The following is a 27,289-nucleotide window of genomic DNA, read 5'->3' as shown; positions in this document are numbered from 1 at the left end:
CTTGCCAATCCTGTATGCTTGGGGCCACTCAGACAGAGGCGCAGGCGGATGGTCTGAGGCCCGACCCGTGACAGTGGGTCTCAGTGACTGGGCTACAGCAGTGAGAACTCGAGACCGTTTCTGCCTTGGTCACCCTCGCATCTGCTCTGGCCAGCACAGCACCTGGAGCGTGGTAGCCGCTGGCTGGCTGTTGTGCATGGCAGTGCAAAACTAGAATCCACACTCCTCTTTCTGGGTCATGCTGGCCTGAGAGAGGCTAAGCTGCCACAGGCTGGCTCCTGGTGCCCCCTCCTTTACCAAGGAATTGATCTGGGACCCGCTGGGAATATTCCCTGTCTTAGTGTGGGTCCCAAGCCCTTTCCTCTGTCCTGGGGGAGGACAAAGAATGTGACCCCGTGTTAGAAAGAGACATGTCCTCAAGGGACATGTCCATCCAGGCCAGTCTGTCAAAGGATGTGTAGGACAGCATCTGAAACGAGGCCATGGTCAGGGTTCAGGGCCATAGTCTGGTGCCACTGCCAAAGGGACCTTGTCCTTCCTTTCATATAGCCCCATGCGTTGGAAGCCTTCTGTGGAAAGCCAAGTTGTTTGGGTTTCTTGTTTATTCTGAAGTTCCTCAAACTAGTTCCTCAATTTCAGAACCAGTCACCAATAACTACAATGAAGTTGAAGCCTCTTCCCTGACAAAGAGGCTGAGCCCATCGCTTTTCAACTCCCCAGCCGAACAGGTAGACCCTGCCTGAAGCCAGTCCTACCTGTGAAAAGCAGAGTTACCAACCAACAGAGGTGGGGAGGGGTTGTGTTGCAGTAGAAATTGACCACAGCCCAGGGAACTGCTCCTTGCTCAGAACTCAATCTGAAAAGTTAAATAACAAGTTTTTCACAAGCAGACCTTGCTCACGGTGATGACCTTAAGGCTTGGCAAGATCCAGAAGTGTGTTTTGACTCATCAAAGAAAGCCGGTTGTGTCTGGTTTGATTTTGGCGTGGAAGGCAGTTTATGGCCCTGTCATCAGAAACTGGTCGCGATGGAGTGGTACACACTGCAGCTACCACTTCGTCAGAGCACTCAGTTACATCAGATACCCCAACCTGCAGATTTCAGTGACTTTATGAAAATTTTTTGACATAGCATACATTAAAAATTGCTTCCTGCATATTGGATAAAACAAAGTACCCATGTGGTCAGGGTTTTTCTCAATTACACCCTCCATGCTCCTGCTTACCAGTCCCATAATTGTCTCTGGATCAGTGATGCTTCCAGTGGCATCTTTCTATATGCTATTGACTCTCCTCATGCAAAAGATTTGAAAGTTGAATTGAAAATGTCCTTGTAATGTGTTTAAGGTTTATACAATACCCTATATCAGGGAACTGGGGAGCAAGTAATAACCACATTTATGAATTTAATAACTGATGCTCAGGGCTTTGCTATTAAAAACAAAAACAAACAAATGGTAAGCTAGGCTCAGGAAACCCGGAGCCAGGCTTTATAAAATGAACGATGAATTTGAATTTTGTCTTAGAATTGGCCCCTGGGACGGGCCCAGCTGAGGTAAGCACGGGTGGGCTAAGGAACACAGGCCTGCCACAGGCTTGGAGTCTTTGTTCCCCACTGCCATTTTAAAGTTGCTTTTTCCAGAACATAGGCTGGCTGTGCTATGCTTCCTAACTGAGATGCTTCCTCCTGGGTCAGTCCCTGGGTTTCTCACTAATAAACGTTTGGCTTGTGGCAGCTTCTCCATTTGGGTCCCAGTTTTTAAAACTTGGATCATTTGAAAGTGGATACAGTGTCATGATTAGAATATGGACTTTGACGTGGAAGTCCCATGTGCAAATCCTGCTTCTGCCACTTCCTTGCAGTGTGACCTTGGGCAGATCACTTGATCTGCTGAGCCTCAGTTTATCCCTCTGTACAAGGGGAATGATAGAGTTATTGTGAGGATTCAAAGAGTAATACACGTGAATACATAGCAAAATTACCTAATATACCCAGTACATAGCAAGCAGTCTTAGCTGCCATTATTATTTTTATTATAATTGACAACCAGCATGTAATTCTCTGCAGACATACAACAGCAGGTTGTTGAAAACACCCAAAGATGTCCACAGGAGAACTGATTTCAGCTGTAGCTGCTGAGGAATCCTGGGTCCTGGTCCATCATGCACAGGCAGGTCATTGTTGAGTCCATTCAGAGCCGAGGCCTTGCCAGCAGACATAAGCAGCCAAAGAGGGGCCAGTGTTTTTCTCTCAGGTCCAGTTCTGCTGTTTCCCACTCTTTTTTTTTTAATTTTTATTGGGGTATAGTTCATTTACAATGGTGTGTTGGTTTCTACTGTACAGCAAAGTGAATCATGCTCTTTTTTTACATGCATATCCACTATTTTTTCCCAATTTTTTTCTCGTATAGATCATTACAGAGTACTGAGTAGTCCTCTGTGCTATACAGCAGGTCCTTATTAATTACTTACTTATTTATAGTGGTATGAATATGTCAGTCTCAAACCTCCAATTTATCCTTTTCCCCACTGGTAATCATAAGTTTGTTTTTTACATCTGTGACTCTTATTTCTGTTTTGGAAATACGTTTATTTGTACCATTTGTTTCCCATTCTTTATGGGGCCACACGTGCCCACGAGCATGCCTTACATCTGGCATCTTCGCCACTGCGGTAAACTTGTCACTGGATGGTTATAAATTAAAAGCAGGGAAGCACTGGCCGCCAGAGCTGGGGACGGCTGGCAGAACCATCTGTGAGCACCCTCCTGCTTCTTGAGTCACTGCAAATGAAACTCACAGTCCCCGGGGGAGAACAAGAAGGGGGGTGAAATGGAAACCAAAACCAGGAGGGACGAGCTTACCCATCTCCAGCTTCTGTGTTCGCAGCCCTGTGGCCAGAACTCACTGACCAGCCCCAGGGGTTCTGGCAAGGTTTCCTCTGTGTGTGTGTGTCTGTGTCTGTGTGTGTGTGTGTGTGTGTGTGTGTGTGTAGGTGGGGGTTACAAATGTGGACCCGATGCCTCATTCCATATCGAGAGACCCTCTTTTAGTTATAGCTTGGTTTCACCATTAAAGTAATATCCCAGAGAGAGCATCTCTAGAGGGACATGTAAGAAATAGGTAATGGGATCCCCTCAGAAGAATGGGAGAAGGGTGGGAGGGACTTATATTTCTCATTGTATATCTTTTCTGTATTTTATTTTTGCCACTTGGAAACCTCTGTTAAAAAAATGAAGACTGAGGGAATTCCCTGGCAGTCTAGTGGTTAGGGCTCTGCACTTTTGCTACCAAGGGTCCAGGTTCTATCCCTGGTCAGAAAACTGAGATCCCACAAGCAGCATGGCATGACCAAAAAAGAAAAATGAAGACTAGGAAAAGTAGTACCTGCTCACTGAGAAGAAAAAAAAAAAAAGTGAAAATGTTAGAAAAGTATAAAGAATATTAAAACACCACCAAGGGAGAACCATTGCTGCATATCTGTGCTAAGTGTCTACATTTTTATAAATGTTGATAAAACATACAGACACATGCTGCTGCTGCTGCTAAGTCGCCTCAGTCGTGTCCGACTCTGTGTGACCCCATAGACAGCAGCCCACCAGGCTCCCCCGTCCCTGGGATTCTCCAAGCAAGAACACTGGCGTGGGTTGCCATTTCCTTCTCCAATGCATGAAAGTGAAGTCGCTCAGTTGTATCCGACTGTTGGAGACCCCACGGACTGCAGCCTACCAGGCTCCTCCATCCATGGGATTTTCCAGGCAAGAGTACTGGAGTGGGGTGCCATTGCCTTCTCCGACAGACACATGCTAGGTGGGATCATGTTGTGGTTGAGTTGCTCAGTTGTGTCCAACTCTTTGTGACCCCATGGACTGTAGCACACCAGGCTTCCCTGTCCTTCACCATCTCCCAGAGTTTGCTCAAACTCATGTCTGTTGAATCGGTGATGCCATCCAACCATCTCATCCTCTGTCTTCCCCTTCTCTTTCTGCCTTCAATCTTTCCCAATATCAGGGTCTTTTCCAGTAAGTCGGCTCTTTGAGTCAGGTGGCCAAAGTATTGGAACTTCAGCTTCAGCATCAGTCCTTCCAATGAATATTCAGGGTTGATTTCCTTTAGGATTGACTGGTTTGATTTCCTTGCTGTCCAAGGGACTTTCAAGAGTATATGATTCTGTATCCTTTTTCTGTTAACATTGTATGCCATAAGCATTTTTCCATATAGGCAATTATTTGTAAACGTTTTTAATGGCTGTGCCATGACTTATTTAATATTATCCTCTCATGTAATTAGACATTGTTATCCAAGTGTTTTACTGTTATAAAGATATACTGAGCATCTTTGTATATCTTTTCCTGTATTTCTCCATACATGCTCCATACCTCCTAGATTGCAGTTCTGGAGTTGTGTGCACAAATGGCTATCTTCCCTTGGTGTATGATGATTTATCATATTTAGAGTTCTTTTATCTACATTACTTCATGTGATGAGTCAAGGGAATAAGGGTGAGAAGAACAAGGAGGCCGGGTGCCAACAGAAGGGACTTCCTGGAGGTGGGAGGCCTGAGCTTCGCCTGGGAAGGATAAGCAGGATGGGCAGGGTGGCCCACACAAGGATGAGGCGCACACGGAGACTGTAGATCTGAGTAGCCAGCAGGGTCTGGAGAGCTCAGACTGACCAAAGCCAAACCCTGTGTTTAGGGAAACAGTGGTGAGAGATTATGGACCACAGAGTTGGGACCGGGCCGTAAGCTGTGCACAGCCGACAGATGTCTTGCAGCTTGAGGTTATCTTAAGGACATGATGAGTTGAGATTAGCTTGGCCTCAGTGTGGGATGGGAGGGGTCAGGGAGAAGCTGAAAGTGGGTAAGGCCTGTGCTAATAGAACAGGTGTGCGGTGATTTCGTGCCTTAAACACTGGAAAGGGCTGGAGACAGCAGTGTTTCAGCACACGTGGGGCTAGTTAACATTGACATGTGGTGGGAACTGGGGATGGGCATAAATATTATTCCACACATTTCATCTACCCGGCAGTGTGACCTATGGAATTGGCAGCGAGACTGAGTTTTGTGGGCATAGCAGATTTATTTTTTATAACTGACCTGTAAGATTTTAATGATTAATGTACATTCACATTTCATTTCCTCTTTAATGGGAAATGCTTAGGCAGAAATTGCTCTCCTGGGAAGCAGGCCGCAAGCTGGCGAGGAGGCAGGTTTTGAGATTCCTGCAGCTGAGTTTCATTCCTTCCTGCAATGTCTTATTTCTAGATCCCAGTGCCCACTTCATCTCTCTGCCAAAGGGAAATTCGCCAGCCCTACAGAGGCCTGTAACTTGTGACTTTATCGGCCCTGGCTGGGCAGGTGAGGGAGCGGGTTCTGTCCCAGTGGCAGGGTTTTCATTCAACGCCCAGTCTCCACCATCTGCCCCTACCCCTTAAGCTCCTCCACCTGGAACCCTGCCCCTGAATTAGACTCCTCTTGCTCTGCTGAGAGTTTCACCCCTGGGGGTGGATCAGGATCAAGCACAGTCCCATGGTCTGGTACCTGAACTCCATCTGCAGCCTCATCTCCTGCAGCTCCTGACAAGCTTTGCTCACCAGCAACCTCAAGCTGTTAATTCCTACAGAGACTCATTTTGTTCCTTAACTTTTGCCGCCCCCTCAATTTGGAATGTTTAGTCACTCAGACATGTCTATCTCTTTGTGACCCCATGGACTGTAGCCCGCCAGACTCCTCTGTCCACGGGATTTCCAAAGCAAGAATACTGGAGTGGGTTGCCATTTCCTTCTCCACGGGATCTTCCTGACCCAGGGATCAAACCCCCTGTCTCCTGCTTGGAACACCCACTCCTTTTTCTTGAGAACTTCTTGCTCAACCCTTGAGACCCACTCCGGGTGTCCCCTGCTTTAGGAAGCCTTTCCTGATCTCCAACAGGCGGGGCTAGCTGTCTGTCCATGTGTTCCCACTGCATCTCGGTGTGTCCGTCCCCGTCATCGCATCGCTGTATTGTAAGGAGCTACTTGTCTCCCCAGGAGACTGTAAGCTCTTCAAGGGGCTGTGTCTTCTTCCTCAGCATACACCCTGCACTCAGCACTGGCTCTACACCCAGCAGACCAGTACATGTTCAAAGAACGCTGTGTTAGAAGATCCTGCAATTCTCTGCAATGTGACAGGACACTCTAAAGGCAAGACCTTCCTCATCCAGAAAGCTTCAACCTGCTTCTGGATTTAGAGGTGCTTTCTTGTGGGCATATAAGTGATTGTTATATCTTTCTGTTTTAAGTATTTTGTCTGCTATTAATAATACATGTTTTAGTGAGTATTGGCCTGGCATATCTCTTTTCATCCTTTGTTCGCAATCTTTCTGTATAATTTTGTTTTGTCTCTTTTAGTTAGCATCTAGCTGGATCTTTTAAAATCCTGATTGTCTGACTTTTAATGTGAAGCAGTCTTCATCTATTTGTGTGTATTGTGAGTAATGACGTATTGATGCTTTGGCTTATTTTTGCCACCATAACTTGTGTTCTCATTTTATACTTACTGTCCTTTTTCTTTGCTTCTTTTTTCCTTCTTTCCCTGCCTTTTGTTAGAGTGATCAAGTTTTCTATTTTTCCTTCTTTACACTTTTGCTTTGGAAACTGACTTGTATTACTATTCTTACAGTTAGTTACTCTTAAATTTTAACATACATACTTATAGTTTTTTTCTGATGAAATGTAAAATATTCATATGTAACTTTCACAAAATAGCAAAGCTCATATCACTCTACCCACTGGACAACGCACCCCACCCTTCTTTCTTATCTGTATTATCTAAAACTTAATGTTTTGTGTTGAAGTAAACAGAACTAGAGAGACGTTTATGTGTTTTTAAAAAAAAATTTTTTTTTTTTTGCCTTGCAGCTTGTAGGACCTTGGTTCTTTGACCAGGGATTGAACCTGGGCTGTGACAGTGAAAGCACTGGGTCCTAACTTCTGGACCACCAGGAAATTCCCTAAAACTTAATGTTTTAAAGTGGTTTAAACTGATTTTTTTTTAAACATTCAATTGTTGATTAAATTGACCAACATCATATCAATTTCTGTGCCTACCATTGTTTCTTGCATCCCATTCTACTCTGATTTACTTTTCTGCTTCCAAAAGCACATCCTTCAGTGCTTCTTTCAGTGAAGGTGGTGCTATCTTTCCTGGAACGCTTGTTCTTTTGTGCATGTATTGTGTGGGTTGTTTTTTTTTTTTTAATCATTTTAAGAAAATGAAATGACCTGTTAAAACTTAGTTAAAAATGGTAACATTCCCAGGAACTGGTGTAACTCCACCAGAAGTTTGACCAGTTTACTGCTGAGCCAGCCCTTAGTGATGAGATCCCTCATTTTTAGTTCTTGTGCTTCCTGCCTACACAGGCTAAGAAATTATTACCAACAGTGAGCAGACCCTGCGGGTAAAACAGGAGTAGTGATATGGACATGGGTAGTAATATTGCTCAATTCCTAGAGTTCCAGGTGCCTTTGCCAACAAGTTTTTATCCTGGAAAGGAAATGAGGATGCTTAGGTTCCCAGGGAAGGGCCCGGAGTGTCCTAGTTTTAGCTTTAAAAACATGTTGATGCTCTAGTTGTATAAATTGGGCCTCATGTGTTTCTGCAGGTAACTTACCTCTCGGAACCTTAGTTTCCTATGAAAAATATCATCAACCCTGCAGGGTGGTTGTTCATCAATAACATGGATAAAGCACCTAACACATGCCCAACACAGAGACTTTAATGAATGGTGGTGACTGTTACAGCCCTTGGCACTTAGGAGGCTCTCATTGATTATCTGTTGTGCGAATGCAGGAGTATGCTAGCAAAGGCTTCATTGAGGAGACAGGTTATAAAAGACAGGTGAGATCTGGACAGATAGCAGTAATAAAGGAAGGAGATGCTCTTTACAGAAGAGCAAAGTGAGCAGAGGAAAAAACCAAAGCTTACCCATTGCTGCTCAGGCAAGTAAAGGACCATCGCGACTGAAACAGTGACTGAGGGCAGGGGCTTGGAGAGGGTCGGCAGGGCAGGAAGGGGGTCTGGGGGATGCATGGGGATCTCTGGGTCCGCCTGGCCAGATGGCTGTTTTGCCTGGCCAGCTCATCTGCCCAGCGCTTGCCCTTGGTTCCCCTTCCTGCACACCCCTTGTTCCTGATAGGCAGAGGCCGGCCCAGTGTGGCCTAGTAGGCAGGCAAGCTGAAGGCTTAAAAGAGGAAGCAGCAGAGAGAGATTGGTTTTCAACTAATATCTTATTAAGGAAGTTGAGTCATTCTACTTCTGCTATTTGTCTCCTCTGGGCATTCAGAGAAGGACACGTTTTTGCTTCCAGATGAAATATCATGAGAGGGATTTGCCCTGGTCTGCTCTGGCCCCTCTGGACATTTTGTACATGGCCCTATATTTCTGTCTGATATACAGCAAACCAAGGCCTAAAGTGTTGAATGCCTTAGGTGAGGCTTGATGGGCTGGCTGTATGATGCTGAAACAGAGAAGTCCCATTGTCTCAGTGATGGTGCTCATGAGCTTGGTCACAGGTAAGGGAATGAACTTTGATTCAGCATCGTCTCCTGGCCAAGCAAGCTAACTGGAGAGGCAGCACCGTGAGTGCAGCTGCACCTCTGCAGTTTGTCACCGTGTGACTGTTTTGGCAGGCTACTGAACTTCTCTAAGCCTGAGTTTTCATTCTGAAATTGACACTAGTAATGATGGTGCTTAGGAAATACTAACTATCATTCTGAATCGAAGTCCTCTAGCCTTCAAAAACCCTGACAAGTCAGTGGCATTTAGGGAACTACAAGGAACCTCAAATGATTTCCTAGGTCAGTAGTTTTCAAACTCTTTTCCTTGAAGACCTAGGATGTTGGAGAGGTCCTTGGTGGACGGAGGCAAGCTGAGTGTGTGGGGCCCTTGCCCACCTTCAGCAGAGCAGCTTTCTCTAATTTGAGTTACGTGTCAGTTGCACGTTTCCAGGTCTTTTATATTTTGAAGGTTGAGGTATGATTTCTTTTAATAAAAATGGTCCTGTTGCTTTTTAATAAAAAGCCTCCACAGCTAGAACTCGTATCTTCTGGTCCCCAATCTGCTGTTTTTACTGTCCTTACTAAAACAGGGAACTGAAATATGATACATTTTAGAAAGGTCATCACCACTGAAGATCAAAATTTTAAACATTACTCTGTGCCTCCCAGTTTAATCAAGCAATCATTTCATCTAAACCCTATCCCCATCCCAGAATCCTAGGAAGAGAAAGTATGCTGTCAGAAAAAGCATTGCTGAAATAGTCTCAGGCAGGAGCTGTCTAATAGCACTTTCTACAGTGATAGAGGTGTTCTGTGTGAACGCTACTATATGGTAGCTAGGATAACTGAAGAACTGATTTTTAAATTTTATTTTAAATGAACTGATTTGAATGTCACCTACCATACAGCACAGGGAACTCTGCTCAATGCTGTGTGACAGCCGGAATGGGAAAGGAGTTTGGGGGAGAATGGATACATGTATATGCATGGCTGAGTCCCTTTGCTGTCTATGTGAAACTGTCACAACATTGGTAATCAGCTATACTCCAATACAAAGAGCCCTCCATGCTCCTCTGTCCATGGGATTCTCTAGGCAAGAATACTGGAGTGGGTTGCCATTCCCTTCTCCAGGGGATCTTTCCCATCCAGGGATCAAACCCAGGTCTCCTACATTGCAGGCAGATTCTTTACCATCTGAGCCACCAGGAAAGCCTGCAATACAAAGTAAAAGAGAAATAGAAAAGTAAAATAAATGTAAATAGCCATGTGGCCAGTGGCTGCCGTATTGACAGTGCAGCCTGAGAGTATAGAGCAGGGGTCGGATGGCAGTCCCTGGCCACTGGGCATTAGAGTCATCCAGAGAACTTGTCAGAAGTACAGATTCTGGGCCTAATGCCCAGTGACTGACTCAGTAGACCTAGGGCAAGTATGTTTGAGAGCCCATCTAGTTATTGTAACTTAGGTAGGATAGCGCTGCCTTAGTGAGCTCTTACTTGGCATAGAAGAATTGAGCCAGAATCAGCCGTTTAGCCTTGGCCTTGGTCTTCTGGGGAGACTAGAACAACCTTCTGAGGAATGTCAGACCCTTGGGAAATGTGATGAAACCTATTTACCTCTTCCCTGGAGAAACACCAATAAAGTTCCTAGGGTTCCCAGACCTCCCTGAAGCCATCCTTGAACCCACATGGAGAACTCCTCAGCTTGGACAGATCTTTACTAAGCTGGAGAGGGAACTGAGCTGGAGCCCAGGAGCCTTGTCCACCGCAGGAGTGTCACACACACCTGCCCAGGGGTTGACCTGGTGCTCTCCCCATCATTCCTACCCCCAGGCCGCTCCAGGGGGTCATGGAAGCCCCACAGAAGAGAGGACAGGCCGTGTACGTGGATCAGGCCCTACAAGAATACTGACTTAATTCTGCCCCTTTCCCTTCCCCTTGTGTGTTCATGGCCTTGTGAGTGAGCTGAGCGGGTGTGGCTGTTGCCGCTGCTCACATCCTCGGCTCTGACACGTGGAGCGGAGGGGAGAGTGCATCTAAGGCCTGAGTGGAGCTGTGGAGAGCGTCCAGCTGAGTAATGGATCAGGATTTTGACTTGCCTTCAAAGGCAGAAACACAGCAGGCTCCCACTTAGTCCTCACTTCCCGCGAGCTGCAGGAGCGAGAGAAGGGGCAGAGCTTCAGGGCTCCAGGCTGGGGCAGCAAGCCGGGGCCCAAAGCCCAGAGCTGGGCAGGCCCACCCAACCAGCAGTCCCAGGCTTAGTGCAGAACCCCACTTTTTGTCGATCAGAACCCACGTGGAAGTGGGGAGGGAGTGAGGAAGCAAGCGTGTATATATGTCGAGCGCTGCTGTCCGGCCGGTGTCCTGAAAATAGCCTCTTGAACTTGGAGACAGTCGATGAGAGTCTGAGTCATGGTCATGTGGCACCGGAAAGGCAGACACAGGAGAAGCTGTGCAACTCCCGGGCCGTGATTTCGCGCCCCCGGGAGGCGAGGGGCAGCCTGTTTTCCCCGTGCCCTTCACAGGTTCAGCAGCCAGCTGCTGGGTTAGCTTCTCAGGCTCCCTTGTTCCTCTCTCTGCCTGTCAGGCTGCCGGGTGAGTCATCAGGGCACTGCAGAGGAGGCAGCCCCGACCTCGGCTGCCTTGGCCTCGGTTTCTCTGGGATGGGGCGCCTAGAGTGCTCACAGAGGAAGGACCAGGGCCCCTGGCCAGCTGCCCACCCAGCCACCAAGGTGAAAGGACAGCTCATAGAGGAGGGGCTCCCCACAGCCTGTCTGGAGGAGCGCCAGCTCCGGGTGAGCCATGTCAGGCAGGAAAGGCCACGTGAGCCCGAGTGCAGCTCGGCTCTAAACAGCAGGGTGCCTCAGAACAAGACTGACCACTGGCCATTCCTCTCACCGCCCGGTGAAACTCTCTCTTCATCCTAAGGTTCCCGGCATCATCCTCAATTCCCTCCTGCAGCCAGCACCCCCTGTGCCCTGCTCTGCTGCCCACCAGGGACACCACCTCTGCCCTCAGGAGCCTTCTGCCCAGGGAGGCCCATGACATCCCCCCTTGCCTGCAGCCCAGGGACTGGGGAGTGGACAGCACAGCCCAATAGGCCCGGCTCCACACAGCCCCATGCAGACTGGTGATCTCCGGCAAGTCTCCGCCTAATTAGGCCTCCATAAAAATGAGGAGATTGAAGCAGTGTCCCTGTAGGCATACCTCTAATATTGTTAGGTTTGGAGCACTGGGGGTCTGTTTGTACGATCTTATTTCTCTTATAAAGAGGCTGAGAGAGGTAGGCCCTACTCTAGGCCCTGGATCAAGGCCTTTTGGAGATGGACAGGGGCTGCAGAGGTGTGGAGTGGGATGAAAGTACCCTTACAAGTAGAACAGCCAGCCTTGGAGGGCTTTCCCCTAGTTGAAGTCAGAGCACCCCTCAGACTTAAGGTCATCAAGAAACAGTGAGGCCACCCATTCAGCCGCCTGAGCATCCAGCCTGCAGGACCACACCAGCATCCAGGCTGAAAGCTGGAACCACTCTGAGTTCAAAGCTAGCAAGCCCCTGAAGGCAGAAATGTGGGCATCAAATTCATAGCAACCGACAAACCTTCCCCCACCCCCACACCCCAGTCAAGCTGCCTCAGCCTTTCGTGTCTGCTGTGGTGAGGCAGATGCCGTAGGCAGGAGGTTTCAGCCTAGAGTTTCCCAGTGTCCCACGGGCTCTTGGAAGCTTCCAGCCTCCTCAGGCAAAAGGGCAGAGGTATAGAGGCCTGGCTTCCCGCAGTCTGTCTTCATCCCTCAAGAGCAAACGGAGGCGTGATTCAGGATGAATGGAGCTACCGCAGAGAAGACCTCATGTGTTAGCAGCAGCCTGAGGACCAGCCTGCCATCAAAGAGCGTTTAGGAAAGTGTCTGCAGTCAGTGCCTTCTCAGGCTTTGTCGCAAACAAGTCATGACCCAGTAGGGCACTGCCCTTGGGAGTTCAGAGCCCCAGTCTTTAAAAAACTTCCCAACTGCAAACAGTCTCAGGGCAGTGCTGTTCTCTTTTGTGACCACTCCAGCCTGCGTGCTCTTTGCACAGATTGTCACAACAGTACTTTCTCTCTCCCATCTGGCTCTGTGGGAATACAGAGCTGGGGGAGACGGAGCCCGGAGAGAGATGAATTCTTGTGCTTTGTCCTCATATTTCTAGAGGTGTCAGTTGGTGGGGTGCGTGGGCTGTAATAGAAATTCCATTACTAATGTTGCCTGAAAGAAAAACGATACCCGAAAGAGGTTTTCAGCAAGTGAGTTTGGACATTACAGAAGGAAGCATGTCAGTCCCTTCTGGAAAGCCACAAACAGATGCAGCTCAGGGAAGGAGCCAAGTTCTGGTGTTGCTGCTTGCATGGGTTTTAGGTTTTACAGGATTTCATATGTGTCTCTATATAATGTGTGTATGTTTAAATAGACACATCTATATGTATACACACGGGCATGCACGTCTATATGTATATATACACACATCACATGCGCTCACATATGTACACACATGCCTCTACCTGTAACTTGGGAACAAAACCAAACCTCGATTCTCTCCACTCGGAGAAAAGCCCTCAATGGGTGGCACAGGCATGTATCTAAGAAGGCAAGTCTTGTGCAGAATCGGTGAGGTGACTAATAGCTTTGGAGTATGGGATCCACCACCCTGTTCTGCGGAAGCAAAGTTCACCACAAAACAAACAGCAGAAGACGACTCAGCCATTATTTACAAAGGCAAGAAAGAACCAACCCAGGCATTGATCCACAGCTGTCCCAGAGGAGGTGGACTAGAGTTCTTGTGAAGTGAAGGGGAAGAGCTGGTAGGGCCAGGGGGCTCACCCCACATGAGACTGCGGCGAGGTTGCCATTTGGAACCTTTGGAGGATAAATACATGTGGCCTGAGAGGGCAAAGCCTCTCTGCCCCCTGATTTTCTCCTCCCACTGCAGCCTGCCCTGGGATCTAGGGGTGACCTGCTTTGCGTGTTGTCTCTCTCGCAGGGTGAGCGTGAGCCTAGGAGATGGCAGTGATGGAAATGGCCTGCCCAGGCGCCCCCGGCTCCACGGTCGGGCAGCAGAAGGAGTTCGCCAAAGCCAAGGAGAAGACACAGGTGATGGGGAAGAAACAGAGCTCCGTCCACAAGCTGGAGGCCGTGGAGAAGAGCCCCGTGTTCTGCGGGAAGTGGGAGATCCTGAACGACGTGATCACCAAAGGCACAGCCAAGGACGGCTCCGAGGCTGGGCCAGCTGCCATCTCCATCATCGCCCAGGCTGAGTGTAAGAGCCCCGGGCTTCAGGGCAGGGTGCGGGGTGCAGAGAGAGAGGGTGGGCACAGCATATGGACGAGGGTGGTTGGCCACGGGTAGGGCTGGGCTCAGGGTCCCCTTGTGGAAGAGGGAGGTCAGGGTGACCACCATAGGAGACGCTCACAAGATAGGACTGGGGCTTAAGCCAGGAATCAGTGTGACATGGGAGCTAGGACAGTGCCAGGGAGGGACACACAGGAAGAGAGGCGTTGCCCATGGTGACCAAAGCAGGGGAAGGTAGCTGGGAGGCAGGGGTACGTGGGCTCCAAGGTGCCAGGGAGTCTGCAGGGTCATCAGGCAGGCCCTCTGCCTTCTGCTGGGACCTCAGGCAGCCTGAGCATCTCTGGAGAGGCCCAGACAGGAAAGGCCAGGTCTCCCGGAAAGCTGCTCTGGGGCCTTAGGCTCTTCACCACTTCCACCTCAAGGCGGCCCCCACCCCAAAGGATGAACACCTGCCCTCAGGCCTGCAGAGCAGGCTGAGGTCCGGTCTGGTCCTTCTGCTTCCGCTCACAAGACCTCAAGATGGCTCAGAGATGGCTCTGCTGCCAGAGCCTGAGAAACTCCCAAGGGGGTGGGTAGGGCCAGGAGTCCCCTCCCTCCCCACACCTTCCCTCCACCCCAGGAAGTCTCTGGGGTGGAGCCTGGTGAGACCAACCGCTGGTGACGGTCTTTTCCCACGTACATCCATCCTTCCCCACATCTTCTGCTTCCTTCTGGCTGGTCTCTGACGAGAGATGAGACAATAAAAATTGCAGCAGAGTGGCATGGTTATGGTAGTTCAGCCCACACACGTATGTCATAGTATATACTGAGCCATGTGCCAGGCACCGGGTCGAGTGTTTTATATGGACCATCTCACTTACACCTCACAGTGTGTGAAGTGGGGTGGGTGCCCTTAAATGATCCCGTGTTGTAGGCACGCCCAGTGCCCTTGACCCCCCAGGCTGGGAGGGCAGAGTGAGGTCACCATGAGAGGTGGTAAGCCACGGGAGAGAGGAGTGGCCAGGAAGGCATCTGCAAAGTGCCGCTCTCCTAAGTGCCGAATCCCCCTCTTTCTCCTTTCTGCTCGTCCAACCCCTTTTCCTTTAATTAAAAGGTGAGAACAGCCAAGAGTTCAGCCCCACCTTTTCAGAACGGATCTTCATCGCTGGCTCGAAACAGTACAGGTAAGGCGGTCAGCCTGAGTGGGGCGCCCCGAGCTGACACAGCAGCAGCGTCCCCACCCCAGCTGCTCACCCCAGCCGCTCCCGAATGACCCCTGGCTCCCGCCTTCAGCACCTGTGGTTCGGCTCTTGGAACCCACCCAGGCTTCCTGGCTGAGCCGCTCTCCCAGCCAAATAAGCTTTTCAAAAGCTGCTCCCAGAGTGTGGATGACTGCTTCTGGGTCATATCAGCTTGACGTTTTATTTGTATTCTCCACGGAGCCCTTGATGCTCCCCTCAGTTCCCATCAGTAGGGAGGTGCTGGGAACAGGAGGCACCTTGCCACTGGTGCGTGACCACAAGTGCAGGCCCAGAGAAGCTACTCGGGGAGAAACCTCCCATGTCCTTCCCTCTGTGAGACACACCCAGGGAGGGATGAGGACTTGGAAACAGGCAGGGGCAGACTCGCAGCTCACTGGCCCTGTGGAAAGGAGGCTGAGTGAGGCTCCCCAGTGAGGTTCCCCAGCCCCAAAGACTGGTTCTTGGCAACTGGAGGTCAAACCTGGACATAGGCCCTCCTCTCTCCCCAGGCAGACTTCCTTTATCACTGGAGTTTGGGAACCACTAGTGATGAAAAGGTTTTAGGAGGGCACCTGGCCTTGAACCAAGAAATGCTCCCTGTTTGGTCAGATTCCTTATGCCAGCCCGATGCCTTTTGACCAGGGTTGGAGGTTTCTGTTGGACTCACTTCTTTCCGCTGCCTGAGAAACCCCCAGGCCTCTAGCAATCCCCAGAACTGGGGCGAGTCGGCCTCCCTCTCCAGCCTCGGGCAGAAGACGAGGCCATGGGAGAGCAGCTGAGGCCGTGGTTGGCTCCACAGCTGTTTGGCAGCAGCCCTTTCAGTAGGGCCACCAGGACCTTGATATCCAGAGGGGTGAGAGCCGAGTTAGAGCCAACGGTGATGCTCAGCCTCCAGCTGTCAGAGCAGGGCGGGCTCCCCTGGTACCCGGGCACCAGCCTGGGCAAGGTGTCTGTTTATGCCACTCCTCACATTCCTGGCGGAGCCCAGTGGAGGTGACCAACATCAACTGTCCTTGCTCCAGAGGCCACAGAAACTCAACACAGAGCTGAGAAGGCCTGCCATGGGGTGTGGCCTTCTGAGCCACATGCCCCCTTCTGGGCCCTCTCCATGGGCAGTCCCCCTAGTCTCTCTCCATCCACATCAAAAGAGCAATGTGCAGCCTCTCACCTTAGTAATAACCACTGTTTATCAGAGGCTTACCTTGGGACCAGGCACCGAGGTAGCCTTTTTTTTTTTTAATCATTATTTATTTATTTTTGGCTGTGCTGAGTCTTCGATGCTACACGGCCTTTTCTCTAGTTGCAGCAAGCAGGAGGCTACTCTCTAGTTGCAATGCGCAGGCTTCTCGTTGCAGCAGCTTCTCCTGCTGTGGAGCACGGGCTCTAGGGCGCTAGGGCTTCAGTGGTCGTGGTGTGTGGGCTCAGTAGCTGCGGTTCCCGGGCTCCAGAGGGCAGGCTCTGTAGTCGCTCTATAGTTGCACTGTAGCACATGGGATCCCCCCAGACCAGGGATCAAACCCACGTCTCCCGCACCAGCAGGTGGACTGTACACCACTCAGCCACCAGGGAAGCCCCCCAGGTCGCCTTTTTAAATGAGCTGTTTCATTTAAACCCCATCCCCACGCCACCTGGCAGAAAAGACTACCTCCTCTTTACCAGTGAGGACCTGGACTGTCCTTGGGGCTCAGCAACTGTCCTTCATTCCCACAAGTCCTGACTAAGCTGGGATGTGACCTTGGGTCTCTGTGAGTCCATCGCAGAGTTACCTACACCTCCTCACACCCAGACGCCATGTCTGTGTCTGTCTGACAGCCAGTCCGAGAGTCTTGATCAGATCCCCAACAATGTGGCCCACTCGACCGAGGGCAAAATGGCCCGTGTGTGCTGGAAGGGGAAGCGCCGCAGCAAAGCCCGGAAGAAACGCAAGAAGAAGAGCTCCAAGTCCCCTGCTCAGGCAGGGGTGGCCTTGGCCAAACCCCTCCCCAGGACCCCCGAGCAGGAGAGCTGCACAGTCCCGGTGCAGGTGAGGCCTCCCCCCACCCCAACCTCCATGTCCAGCTCAGGGCCTGCAGAAGACCTGCACCCTGACCGCAGCTCCGTGTCCTAACACTGTGTTTCCCCTGCAGGAAGATGAGTCTCCACTGGGTCCTCCATATGTTAGAAATGTACCGCAGTTCACCAAGCCTCTGAAGGAGCCAGACCTTGGTCAGCTCTGGTTTAAGAAGCTCGGGGAGGGCCTGCGGCCAGCGCTGCCTCGACCAGAACTCCACAAACTGATCAGCCCCCTGCAGTGTCTGAACCACGTGTGGAAAGTCCACCACCCACAGGACGCCGGCCCCCTGCCCCAGCCTTTCCCCTACAGCAGGCTGCCTCACCCCTTCCCATTCCACCCTCTCCAGCCCTGGAAGCCTCACCCGCTAGAGTCCTTCTTCCTTGGCAAACTGGCAGACTGTGTAGACAACCAGCAGCCCCTGCCTGGCCCTCACCTGGGCAGACTGGCCTGTGTAGACAGCCAGAAGCCCCTGCCCAGCCCTCACCTGAAGCCCAGCTGCCTGTCTCGTGGCTCAAGGGACAAGCTGTCCGTGGAGGAGTACCTGGTACACGCCCTGCAAGGCAGCGTGAGCTCCGGCCAGCCCCACAGCCTGGCCAGCCTGGCCAAGACCTGGTCAGTGGGGGGCTCCAGGCCCCAGGCGCCCAGCCCCGAGACTGAGGACAGCGAGGGGGTCCTACTCATTGAGGCAAGTAGTCCCCAAACACACAGACACATGCCGTCACCACCCCCTCCACCTCCGCCTCCAGGGCCGCCCATCTTCGCTTCCCCCTTTCCTTCACCTTCCTCCTCTTGTTGTTCAGTCACTAAGTCGTGTCTGACTCTTTGTGACCCCATGACTGCAGCACACCAGACTTCCCTGTCCCTCACCATCTCCCAGAGTTTGCTCAAACTCATGTTCATTGAGTCAGTGATGCCCTCCAACCATCTCACGCTCTGTCGTCCCCTTCTCCTCCTGCCCTCAATCTTTCCCAGCATCAGGGTCTTTTCTAATGAGTCAGTTCTTTGCATCAGGTGGCCAAAGTATTGGAGCTTCAGCATCAGTCCTTCCAATGAATATTCAGGGTTGATTTCCTGGTATTGACTAGTTTGATCTCCTTGCTTGTCCAAAAGACTCACAAAAGTCTTCTCCAACACCACAATTTGAAAGTATCAATTCTTCGGCTCTCTGCCTTCTTTATGGTCCAGCTCTCACATCCGTACGTGACCACTGGAAAAATCATTGCTTTGACTGTATAGGTCTTTGTCGGCAAAGTGGTGTCTCTGCTTTTTAATATGCCGTCTAGGTTTGTCATAGCTTTGTTTCTCCCTCTCTAGTTTACTGGATAACTTTGTAACATTACATGATTTTCCCAAACTTAGATTTCTGGATGTTAATCCCATCCATCTCTGACATTATCCCTTGTCTTCTGCCCCTCTTCGTTGTCCTTCCCTTTCTTTTACCTTTTAGCTGAAGTCATGTTTTTTCACAGTCAAGGTCGTTGACAATTTCATTTCTGTCCCACAACCACAAATCTGGGGAGGAGGTTTTTTCATTGCAAGGATCAGCTTGCCTCAGGCAGACCGTGAAGCTCTCCTTTGCCTTCGCCTATCACCCCCTCTCTGGTAGTCCTGTCCCCCCCCCCCCCCCCCCCCCCCCGCTGACCCCAAGCCCTGCCTGAGACCAGTTGGTGTCTTCTGTTGTGAGGGCTCAGCTCAGCCCAGCAGCCTGGCATGGGCCACCAGCTGGCAAGCCTTCCTCACTGTAACCTTCATCCCTCCACTGCCCTGGCCACTGAAACCGGCCTCTCTCTCCTGCCAACCCCAGAAACTCAAGCCGGTGGATTATGAGTACCGAGAGGAGGTCCACTGGGCCACGCGCCAGCCCTGCCTGGGCAGAGGCTCCTTTGGAGAGGTCCACAGGATGGAGGACAAGCAGACCGGCTTCCAGTGTGCCGTCAAAAAGGTATGCTGGGCTCCGAGGCTGAGGAGGGCAGGGGCCGGAGGCCCATCGCCTTCCCTCTGCCTTCTTTCAGGGTTAGTCACAGGGTGACCATGGGTCTGACTCTCTTTAACGGAGCCTGGCTATCCTGGCTGCCCTGGGTCAGCTGGCACTGGAAGGGGAGACAGTCCTGGTCCCATGTCCCCGCCTGGGAGCCGCACTTGGTGCGTGTGTATGTGAGAGGGAGCGTGAGGCTGTATGTGCAGCCTGGGCCCCTTCTGATGCCAGGCCCCTTGGGCAAGTCAAAACCGGGAAGATGATTGGATTGTCACGAAATTCATACTGAGCTGAAACTCTTAAACTTCACAGCGGATAGCAAGGTAATAGCGAGAGCACAGTCTCCCCCTAACAGGAACCTCCCTAAGAGAAGCCCCCTGACAGGAGCCCTTTGGGAGGCAGATCTGACTCTGCCTCCTGTTGACTGGATGTAATCAGTCCTGGGAGATGGACAATAGGAGGCAATGAGACTTAGTGAGGGCCCCAGGTAAATGGCACCCCACCCCTGTACTCTTGCCTGGAGAATCCCATGCACGGAGGATCCTGGTAGGCTGCAGGCCATGGGGTCACAAAGAGTCAGACACGACTGAGCAACTTCACTTCACTTACTTCGTACTTATCACTGGAGAAGGAAATGGCAACCCACTCCAGTATTCTTGCCTGGAGAACCCCACGGACAATGGGGTCACAGAGAGTCGGACACAGCTGAAGTGACTAAGCACGCAGGTTTATCCAACTACAGAGTTTGGCTTTGACCCTCTCCTCGAGAAGGGGCAGAGGAGGAAGACTCACGCTTCTAGAGTTTGAATTAGAGGCAGAGGCCGGAGTCACGTCTCCCTCTCCCTCCACTCTGTGATGTTAGGACTGGAGGCCAGAGAGGGCCTGCACCTTGCCCACAGCCCCACAGCCAGGCCTAGGCCTGAGGCCTCCTTCTGTCAAATCACACTGTCCAGGCCCAGCAAACCTTGGAGGGTGTCAGCCCTCCTCTCCTTCAGATATCCTTTCTCCTACCCCGACTCTTCCCCTCACCTTAATTGGAAGCCACCTTGCCCTTGACCTTAAATTCAGCTAAGAATAAGGGCTAGCCCCAAAGACTTCCTAAGGTGGAAATCAGAAACATTTCCACAGGCCACTTCCTTGGCCCATGGGCAGCGTGAAATAAGCTAATTCAAAGATGGACCTTGGTTCCAGATGGCTTTTTTTCAGGACACTCTGATTCCCCAAAGGAAGGGGGCCAAATAGCCAGAACAGGCAGGTCCAGCCTGCTCAGGCCCCACGCAGAGTGGACACTGCTGGCGCCACTGTCTTGGGTGCCTGCGGCTTTAAGGGGTGAGGGGATTGTGATGTGAACAGGGCTGGCTTCCATGGCTGGTGCGTGACCAGGTGTTAAAGCTGGAGAGTCTGGGCCTCGGGCAGTGGGTTGAGAGAGGGGACTATCCTTAGGTATTACCCCAAACTTCAGACACACTGTGTCAAATAAGCCAGCTCCACCCCTGCCCACCCCACCACTGACCAAAGCACGTGCTTAGTTCTTGCCAGCATGGGTCATCATCTCCCGCTGGGATGCCAGGGCCACGTGCCTGACCTCCTCAGCTGCAGTCCCCTCCCCAGGCCACCAGAGAAGGCTCAGCTGTCCCTCCTGAGAGGTGGGTGGGAGGAGGGCAAGAGAGTGTGAAGTATCCTGGAGATGAACGCCTGTGCTGGGGAGCTTAGTCACCAGGCTTCTCAGCTGTTGCGCTGCTGAGGTTCTCAGAGTCCCAGGCAACAAGGTAAACAACCCTAATATAGTAGAAGAGGACAGGGACTCCACTCCTCACCTCCCCAGGGCAGCCAGACAAGCTCCAAGCACAATGTGCGGACTTGCCAGGCCCAGACCTGCTGCTCAAGCCCCCCAGAGCCGGCCCCTCGGACCTCTGCCTCCCCCGAGTCCAGGACCTCAGCAGGGTTGGCTTTGGGTGGCCCACAGCTGCCTTTGGTCAGGCAGACCTCCCCCCCTCCTTTCTCTCCAGGGAAGGGGAGTAAGGAAGGTTTCCTTTAGCATTTTTAGCTCCTGAGAAACAGATCTCTGCCAGGAGGGTAGGGGTGGAGGGTGAGGGCCAAGGATCACAGGTCAAAGTGCACACAGGGTCAGAGCAAGTCTGCACGCCCTCTGATGCTCCCCAGGGAGGATCCAGGATGTGGAGCATCACATGATGATGTCAGCACCCTGCTGGCCCCAGGTCAGATGCTAATTGGTTGCACACCCAGGCTTTAATGTCCAGTTTTGGGGGTTTTTTTAAGATTTTGTTTGATCTTACTTTTGCTTTCAAATTAATAGAGACTCATTATAAAATAATGATACCCCCAAAACCAAGTCTCTGTGTCCCCCAGTCCTCTTCTGAGGTAACCACCCTTTGATATGCATATATAAACATGTAGTTAGGACTTTTATTAAAATGAGGTTGCGCTCATTTGTTCTGTACCATGTATTTTCATGCAACAGTGGATCATGGACAGATTTCCTCACTGGTAATAGACACCTGTCTAGTGCTTTTGAACAGTCAGTGTAGAAGTTCTAATCCTAGTCAGTTCATTCCTAAGATTCACGAACTCCTGGAATTGTATTCCACACGTGGTGTGGGTGGACCCACACACACTTTTTATTCACCAGATTTTCACAGGGGTCTGTGGCCCAAAGAGGGTTAAGAACAGTTCATTTGAGCATGTCTGGCTGGAACGTAGAGTTCTAGGAGCCTCCTGTTGCTCTGCCCTGATCTGGGCTAGAGTGGCTTTGGCCAAGTCCAGCCAGCTGTTGTTACCAAGCCCCTGCTCTGTGCCAGATGCTAGGCCCGGGCTGGGGACAGAGGTGTGGGGTCCACACACCTGACCTGAAGGAGCTCGGATTGTAACGGGGGTGGACACTTACATGGTGGAAAGGTGGTAGAAGCAGCCATCAGCCGGGCACGTGGGCAAAGTCAGCCAGGATGAGTGTTGAGGAAATCAGCACAAGGACCAAGAGGAGACTGTCTCCATGACGATGAGGAAATAAAGGACCAAACTATCTGCCTCTCACATATGATTGTTCCTGAGATCTTTAAAAGAGCTTGTAGAATTGCTTTTATTCCCTTATATTTACTGGTGAAAGAAAATGAATATGAATACTAAAGAAAACAAGAGGGAGTGTTCCAAGAAGGAAAGAGAGACCCCTGGTATAAAGCGTGCGGGCAGTTAAGCAGAGGGAAATGGCCTGTGGATTTGGCAGTTAGGTGATTGCTGACCATTCTTCCACCTGGGCATGCATGCTCTTGAACTTCAGTAAAAAATGTCCAGGATGTAAAAGCTAATACCCCTGGAAAACGGCCTTCAGCAAGGTATGGAGCTGGCAGCTCTGGAGTGAGGCTTACCCCCGCCTGAGACCCCAGCTCTGCCCCTTCATATCCCGTGACCTTGAGCAGGTCACCGGTCTGATCTTCAGCTTCTTTGTCTATAAAATGAGATGATATCACCTCCGAGTCTATTGTAAGATGCAAACGATGAATAAAGTTCTGAGCACAGTCCCTGGAATCTGTTAAGTGGGCATTAAATATTAGTTCTCATTAACATACTCATCAGAGTCCAGCCCTCACTGTACAGATGAGGACACTGAAGTCCAGAGAGAAAAAGGTGGCCAGATGGGCAGCTGGCCTGGATTAGAAGGGCAACCTTTCTCCCTTGAGAGCATCCTTTCAACCTGCTCTCCCTGGAGCTGCCCCAGACTTCTAACACACCTTGTATTTTGAAGTGTCCCTTCCAACTCCCTTTGATCAAAGTGGTTGGGAAGGGTTTTAATATCACTGGGGTACTCTGAAAGACTTACGAATTTCTTCAGAATTAAAGCCTAAGCTTCCAGACTTCCTTGGTTCACAGCCCTTCATGTCATTTTTTCAAGGTGCCCCAGACTAAAGCAAGTTTCATCTGTTAAATAATTGGGTCAAGTAATAAGTCTTTATCCTAACAATCTAGTAACCCTTTGCATAACAACACACATAAATGGAAAGATAAATTTCCTTCTTAAACAACCATAATTACTAACGGAATGTATATCCTGTTGGGCACGCACAACTTCTCCACCTTTGAGATCACTGGACACCATCCCTTCACATCCTGCTCCACACTATCCCCCTAAAGAACCTTTTTGTCACAGCAGCCTCCAAAAACCTACCTTCATAAAGATACATCCTCAAAAGAATGCAGTGCAGCCATGGAAACTGAACTATCTCAGGCTAGTAGTCTAGGTGGTGTTCCCAGATGTCACCATCACTGTTCCCCTTGTGAGCTCTCTGTGGTGCGCGCTTCACCTCACAGTTTGGGAGCAATAGGGTGAAAGACATTTGCTAATACAAGTCCTGTCGACAAATTAGTTCCAATTCAGGTTCAGAGCTGGAAACACTGACAGAGAGTCAAAGTTCGTGCAAGATGATCAACCAGATATTCTGCAAGTAATCAGAAGAGAGACATTTTCCACTGATAGGCAAAAGTCCAAAAGCCGCACAAGTCAGCAGGTCTCCGAAGAAGACTGCCAGACCCTGACCGACTGCTTCCTGGCTAGTGTTGTTACCACTCCCGCCCCCTGGTGGCACTTCTCGGGGATAACAGGCAAGCCAACTGCAGCCGGAAGGAAAAACAAGTCTCTATTATAGGAAGTATAAGCATTTATTAAGCGGCTCTCATTTGAGCTGGAGGGAGGAGGCAGGAGCTACCATACCTGAGCACCCACTGAGGCCTAGTGCTGGTTATCACCCCTCCAAACCGCTGCCCTACACAGGAGCAGAGGCCACTGCCCCCACCATTCACACATGGCTTAGAGGAAGTGATCCACCTTTGGAAACTGCCAAGCCAGGGTCTCAGCCCGGGTTGCTTGTATCCAAGGCCTATTTCTTTCCTCCATGCCACGCTGGTCCCTGCAGAGGAGTGGGTGGTCCCCAGCCTGCCAGTCCATTGCAGGCGGGGCCTGGGCCAAGCCCCTCCCCGTAGGAGAATCCTCTCCTATGCCCAGATCCCGGGGAAACAGCTGCAAACAGAATAAACAAGCACTGTTGCATCTACATGGACATTTTAGCCCTCAGGGGGAAAGGCAAACAATTATCAGCGAATACTAAGTGCTGAGAAGGATGCTGAGGATCCAGAGGCACTGACAGAGCCAGAATCTTGGCTGTCCCAGCTCTGGCTACAGAAGCATCTTAAGACGTGGATGTTGATAAACAAAAGGTCCCATAACCTAGAAACTGTCCGGACATTTGAGCTGGGGGGAAGGAAAGTTCTGTGTTCAGCAGATCTGAGGGTGAGCAGCATGCCAGGGGCCTGGATAAGGACTGTCGTTTTTGTGTGACTGTTTCCATAAACATCAGCACTGTAGAACTTTAGTCAAGTGCTAGGCATTGACCCTGACCGCCCCAGGGTTCACGCTTTAGTTTCTAAGTGTCCAGCAGGCCCTTCAGGGCCCTGCCTGGCCTCAGAATCATCACCAGGCCCATCCATGGTCTCCATGTAGGGAGCTCCAAGGGTCCAAATAGGAACCCAGGGAACCAACCCCGGACCTTCAGCTTGACTCCCACCCACCTCTGGGCCCTTCTAGGTGCGAGTCGAAGTATTTCGGGCCGAGGAGTTGATGGCATGTGCAGGATTGACCTCCCCCAGAATCGTCCCTTTGTATGGAGCTGTGAAGGAAGGGCCTTGGGTCAACATCTTCATGGAACTGCTGGAAGGTAAGGAGCCAGGGGCCACTCTTACTCCCTCCAGAGTCAGAGCCAAGAGTTTCTCCAAGTCTTGCCCAGGTTAACCTTGGTCCCCAGTCAATCCAGTTTTAAACCCTTGACCTCATGACATCAGCAAGAAAGGCCTGCTTTCTACCACCTGCCGTTTGAAGTCTCTTGCCCTTGGCTGACTTGGAGGCCTGGAAGAGCTCCATGTAAAGACCAGCCATTGATCTCCTAGGTGGTTCGCTAGGCCAGCTTATAAAGCAGAAAGGCTGTCTGCCAGAGGACCGGGCCCTTTACTACCTGGGCCAGGCGCTGGAAGGGCTGGAATACCTCCATACCCGCAGGATTCTACACGGAGATGTGAAAGGTGAGGCCCAGGGCACCCGTGGCCCTGGTCCCTGTTGGGCTCCTACCTCGCCCCATCATGCCTGCTTCCTCCCAGATCTTCTGTGCCTGCATCAAGGTGGGTGGGCTGAGGAAAGGAGAATGTGTTCTCCCAGCCCTCAGCCTGGCACTGTGACTTCCAGTGGCTGATGCCCACAGGGAACACTAATCAAGCTCCTGCTTACTGGTGACCATGGGAGGGGAGGGTAGCAAGGCTGAGTGGCCATATCCCCTCACCCTCTGAGAGCCTGCCTGCTGCCTGCCTCCAGCCTGAACTGATCCCCGCCTCCCCCCTCCCTCCATGACTAATGAAACTAATCAGAAGCTGCAGCTGCCACGTAGGGTCAGCCAGAAAACTGCCCCGCCGGAGGTTTAAATTGGGCCGGGGCCCTCGGTGACTCACCTGTTCCTCTTCTTCCCCGGGGTGGCCTGGCAGCCGACAACGTGCTCCTGTCCAGTGATGGGAGCCGCGCAGCCCTCTGCGACTTTGGCCACGCTGTGTGCCTTCAACCCGACGGCCTGGGGAAGTCTTTGCTCACAGGTATGCCCTGCCCCCCACCCCTTCCCCCAAAGATAACAGCCGGGCAGCCTTCACTAAGCATTAGCCCTGCGCCTTCTCCTGTACCTTCCTTAATGGCAGTCAGAGAGGCAAGCACTTTATGTCCATGAAGATTCTTCAGCCCCACAACCACCCTGGGTTATGAGGCTTTTGTTGTTAAGCTTAAATGCAATCATGCATGTCAGGTGCTTGCTTCTGATGTTTTTGTTACACAGAGGAGGGAACAAAAGAAGCTGGGTGCCACAGCCAAGGTCCAAGGTCTGCTGTCTCCAAACCCCCAGGGCTCCAGGCCCCTTGACCAGCCTTTACGGGGGAGCTGTGCTCCCAGCCTGTGAGCTCAGCCCTCCCTCGCCTCTGAGAGCTCGGTTTTGCAAAGCAGAATGAGATGGCTGACCAAGGGGCCTATGCTTTGTAGCTGGAGAAATGCCTGTTTTTAACTTATATTTTTCTGATTATTAAAAGAATCCGTGTCCACAGTAAAATATTAGATAACTACAGTGTTAAGTGGTTTGGAAGGGGAGGAAAAGTTCTTACCATTCCTCTTGCCCAGAGAGATAATCATGAATATTTTAGATAATTCCCTCCAGGTCTTTCCTTATTCATAATTTTTTGGGTACTTTTCTGTATATAGTTAAGGTCATCATAACACAGTTTTGTGCCCTGCTTTTTATTTATAGCTTTAGCATAAAATTATTTCATTTTGACCAAAGGAAAAGCAATCTTTGAGAAGTGATTCTTTGTTGTCAGAGGACTCTTGATAATTCTGGAGATGTAATTTGAACACAGATACCTGCTTTCCACTTTGAAATAACTATAGTGTTATATTATAAAATATCTTTTATATCATATATATTATATATATTGATATCATATATTAACTTTAGTATATAATATATACATATATATCTTATTATAAAAATATCTTTTCTAATATCTTTCACAGAAAGTAGAGCTAAACAAAAATAAGAAACACAAACCACCAGAAAAATAACAGTATTCACATCTGGCATCAGTCTTTCTAATCTTTTATGCATATAAGTTTTTTTTCCTTTTTTTTTTAAGTTACTAAAATTTCAGGAACATCATACTATTAATCCCTCCCCCCTTTTAGAAGGCATTTTGAGAGTTTGATCCAAATGGCAGCGCCAATGGGTTTTTTAATTAACTTATTTATTTGTTTTTGGCTGTGCTGGGTCTTCATCACTGCATAGACTTTCTCCATTTGCGATAAGCAGGGGTCTCTCTTCTTAGCTGTGCGCGGGCTGGGCTTCCCATTGTGGTGACAGCTCTTGTTGTGGAGCGCAGGCTCTAAAGTGCAGGCTTCTATAATTGTGGTGCACAGGCTTAGTTGCTCCATGGTATATGGAATCTTCCTGGACTGAGGATCGAACCGTGTCCCCTGCACTGGTAGGCAGACTCTCAACCACTGGACCACCGCAGACGTCCAGAGCCCGTGTGTTAGATGATATATTCTTTGTTCCTGTCCCCAGTACAATCCCCACCTTGGCTTATCCCCAGCAAGTTGGATCTGGA

The 27,289-nt window shown here is 50.5% G+C and overlaps 1 protein-coding gene across 2 annotated transcripts in view; it reads left to right on the top strand.

Annotated features, from left to right (window-relative positions):
- The window catches only part of MAP3K14 (mitogen-activated protein kinase kinase kinase 14), a 43,115-nt gene that overhangs the window by 9,129 nt on the left and 6,697 nt on the right, over window positions 1-27,289 (top strand). For both annotated transcript variants that reach the window (XM_004012997.3, XM_042256110.1), the window contains exons 2-9: window positions 13,541-13,816; window positions 14,942-15,011; window positions 16,881-17,091; window positions 17,195-17,806; window positions 18,926-19,063; window positions 24,690-24,819; window positions 25,049-25,180; window positions 25,634-25,738. In XM_004012997.3, coding sequence (XP_004013046.2) covers window positions 13,561-13,816; window positions 14,942-15,011; window positions 16,881-17,091; window positions 17,195-17,806; window positions 18,926-19,063; window positions 24,690-24,819; window positions 25,049-25,180; window positions 25,634-25,738 — 1,654 coding nt within the window. In that variant the 5' untranslated portion in view covers window positions 13,541-13,560. The remainder of the gene's footprint in view (window positions 1-13,540; window positions 13,817-14,941; window positions 15,012-16,880; window positions 17,092-17,194; window positions 17,807-18,925; window positions 19,064-24,689; window positions 24,820-25,048; window positions 25,181-25,633; window positions 25,739-27,289) is intronic.

Source organism: Ovis aries, chromosome 11 (assembly GCF_016772045.2).
Source record: "Ovis aries strain OAR_USU_Benz2616 breed Rambouillet chromosome 11, ARS-UI_Ramb_v3.0, whole genome shotgun sequence".
Taxonomy (NCBI): domain Eukaryota; kingdom Metazoa; phylum Chordata; class Mammalia; order Artiodactyla; family Bovidae; genus Ovis; species Ovis aries.
Note: the sequence above shows the minus strand (reverse complement) of the source record. Positions and strands in the feature narration are given on the sequence as shown.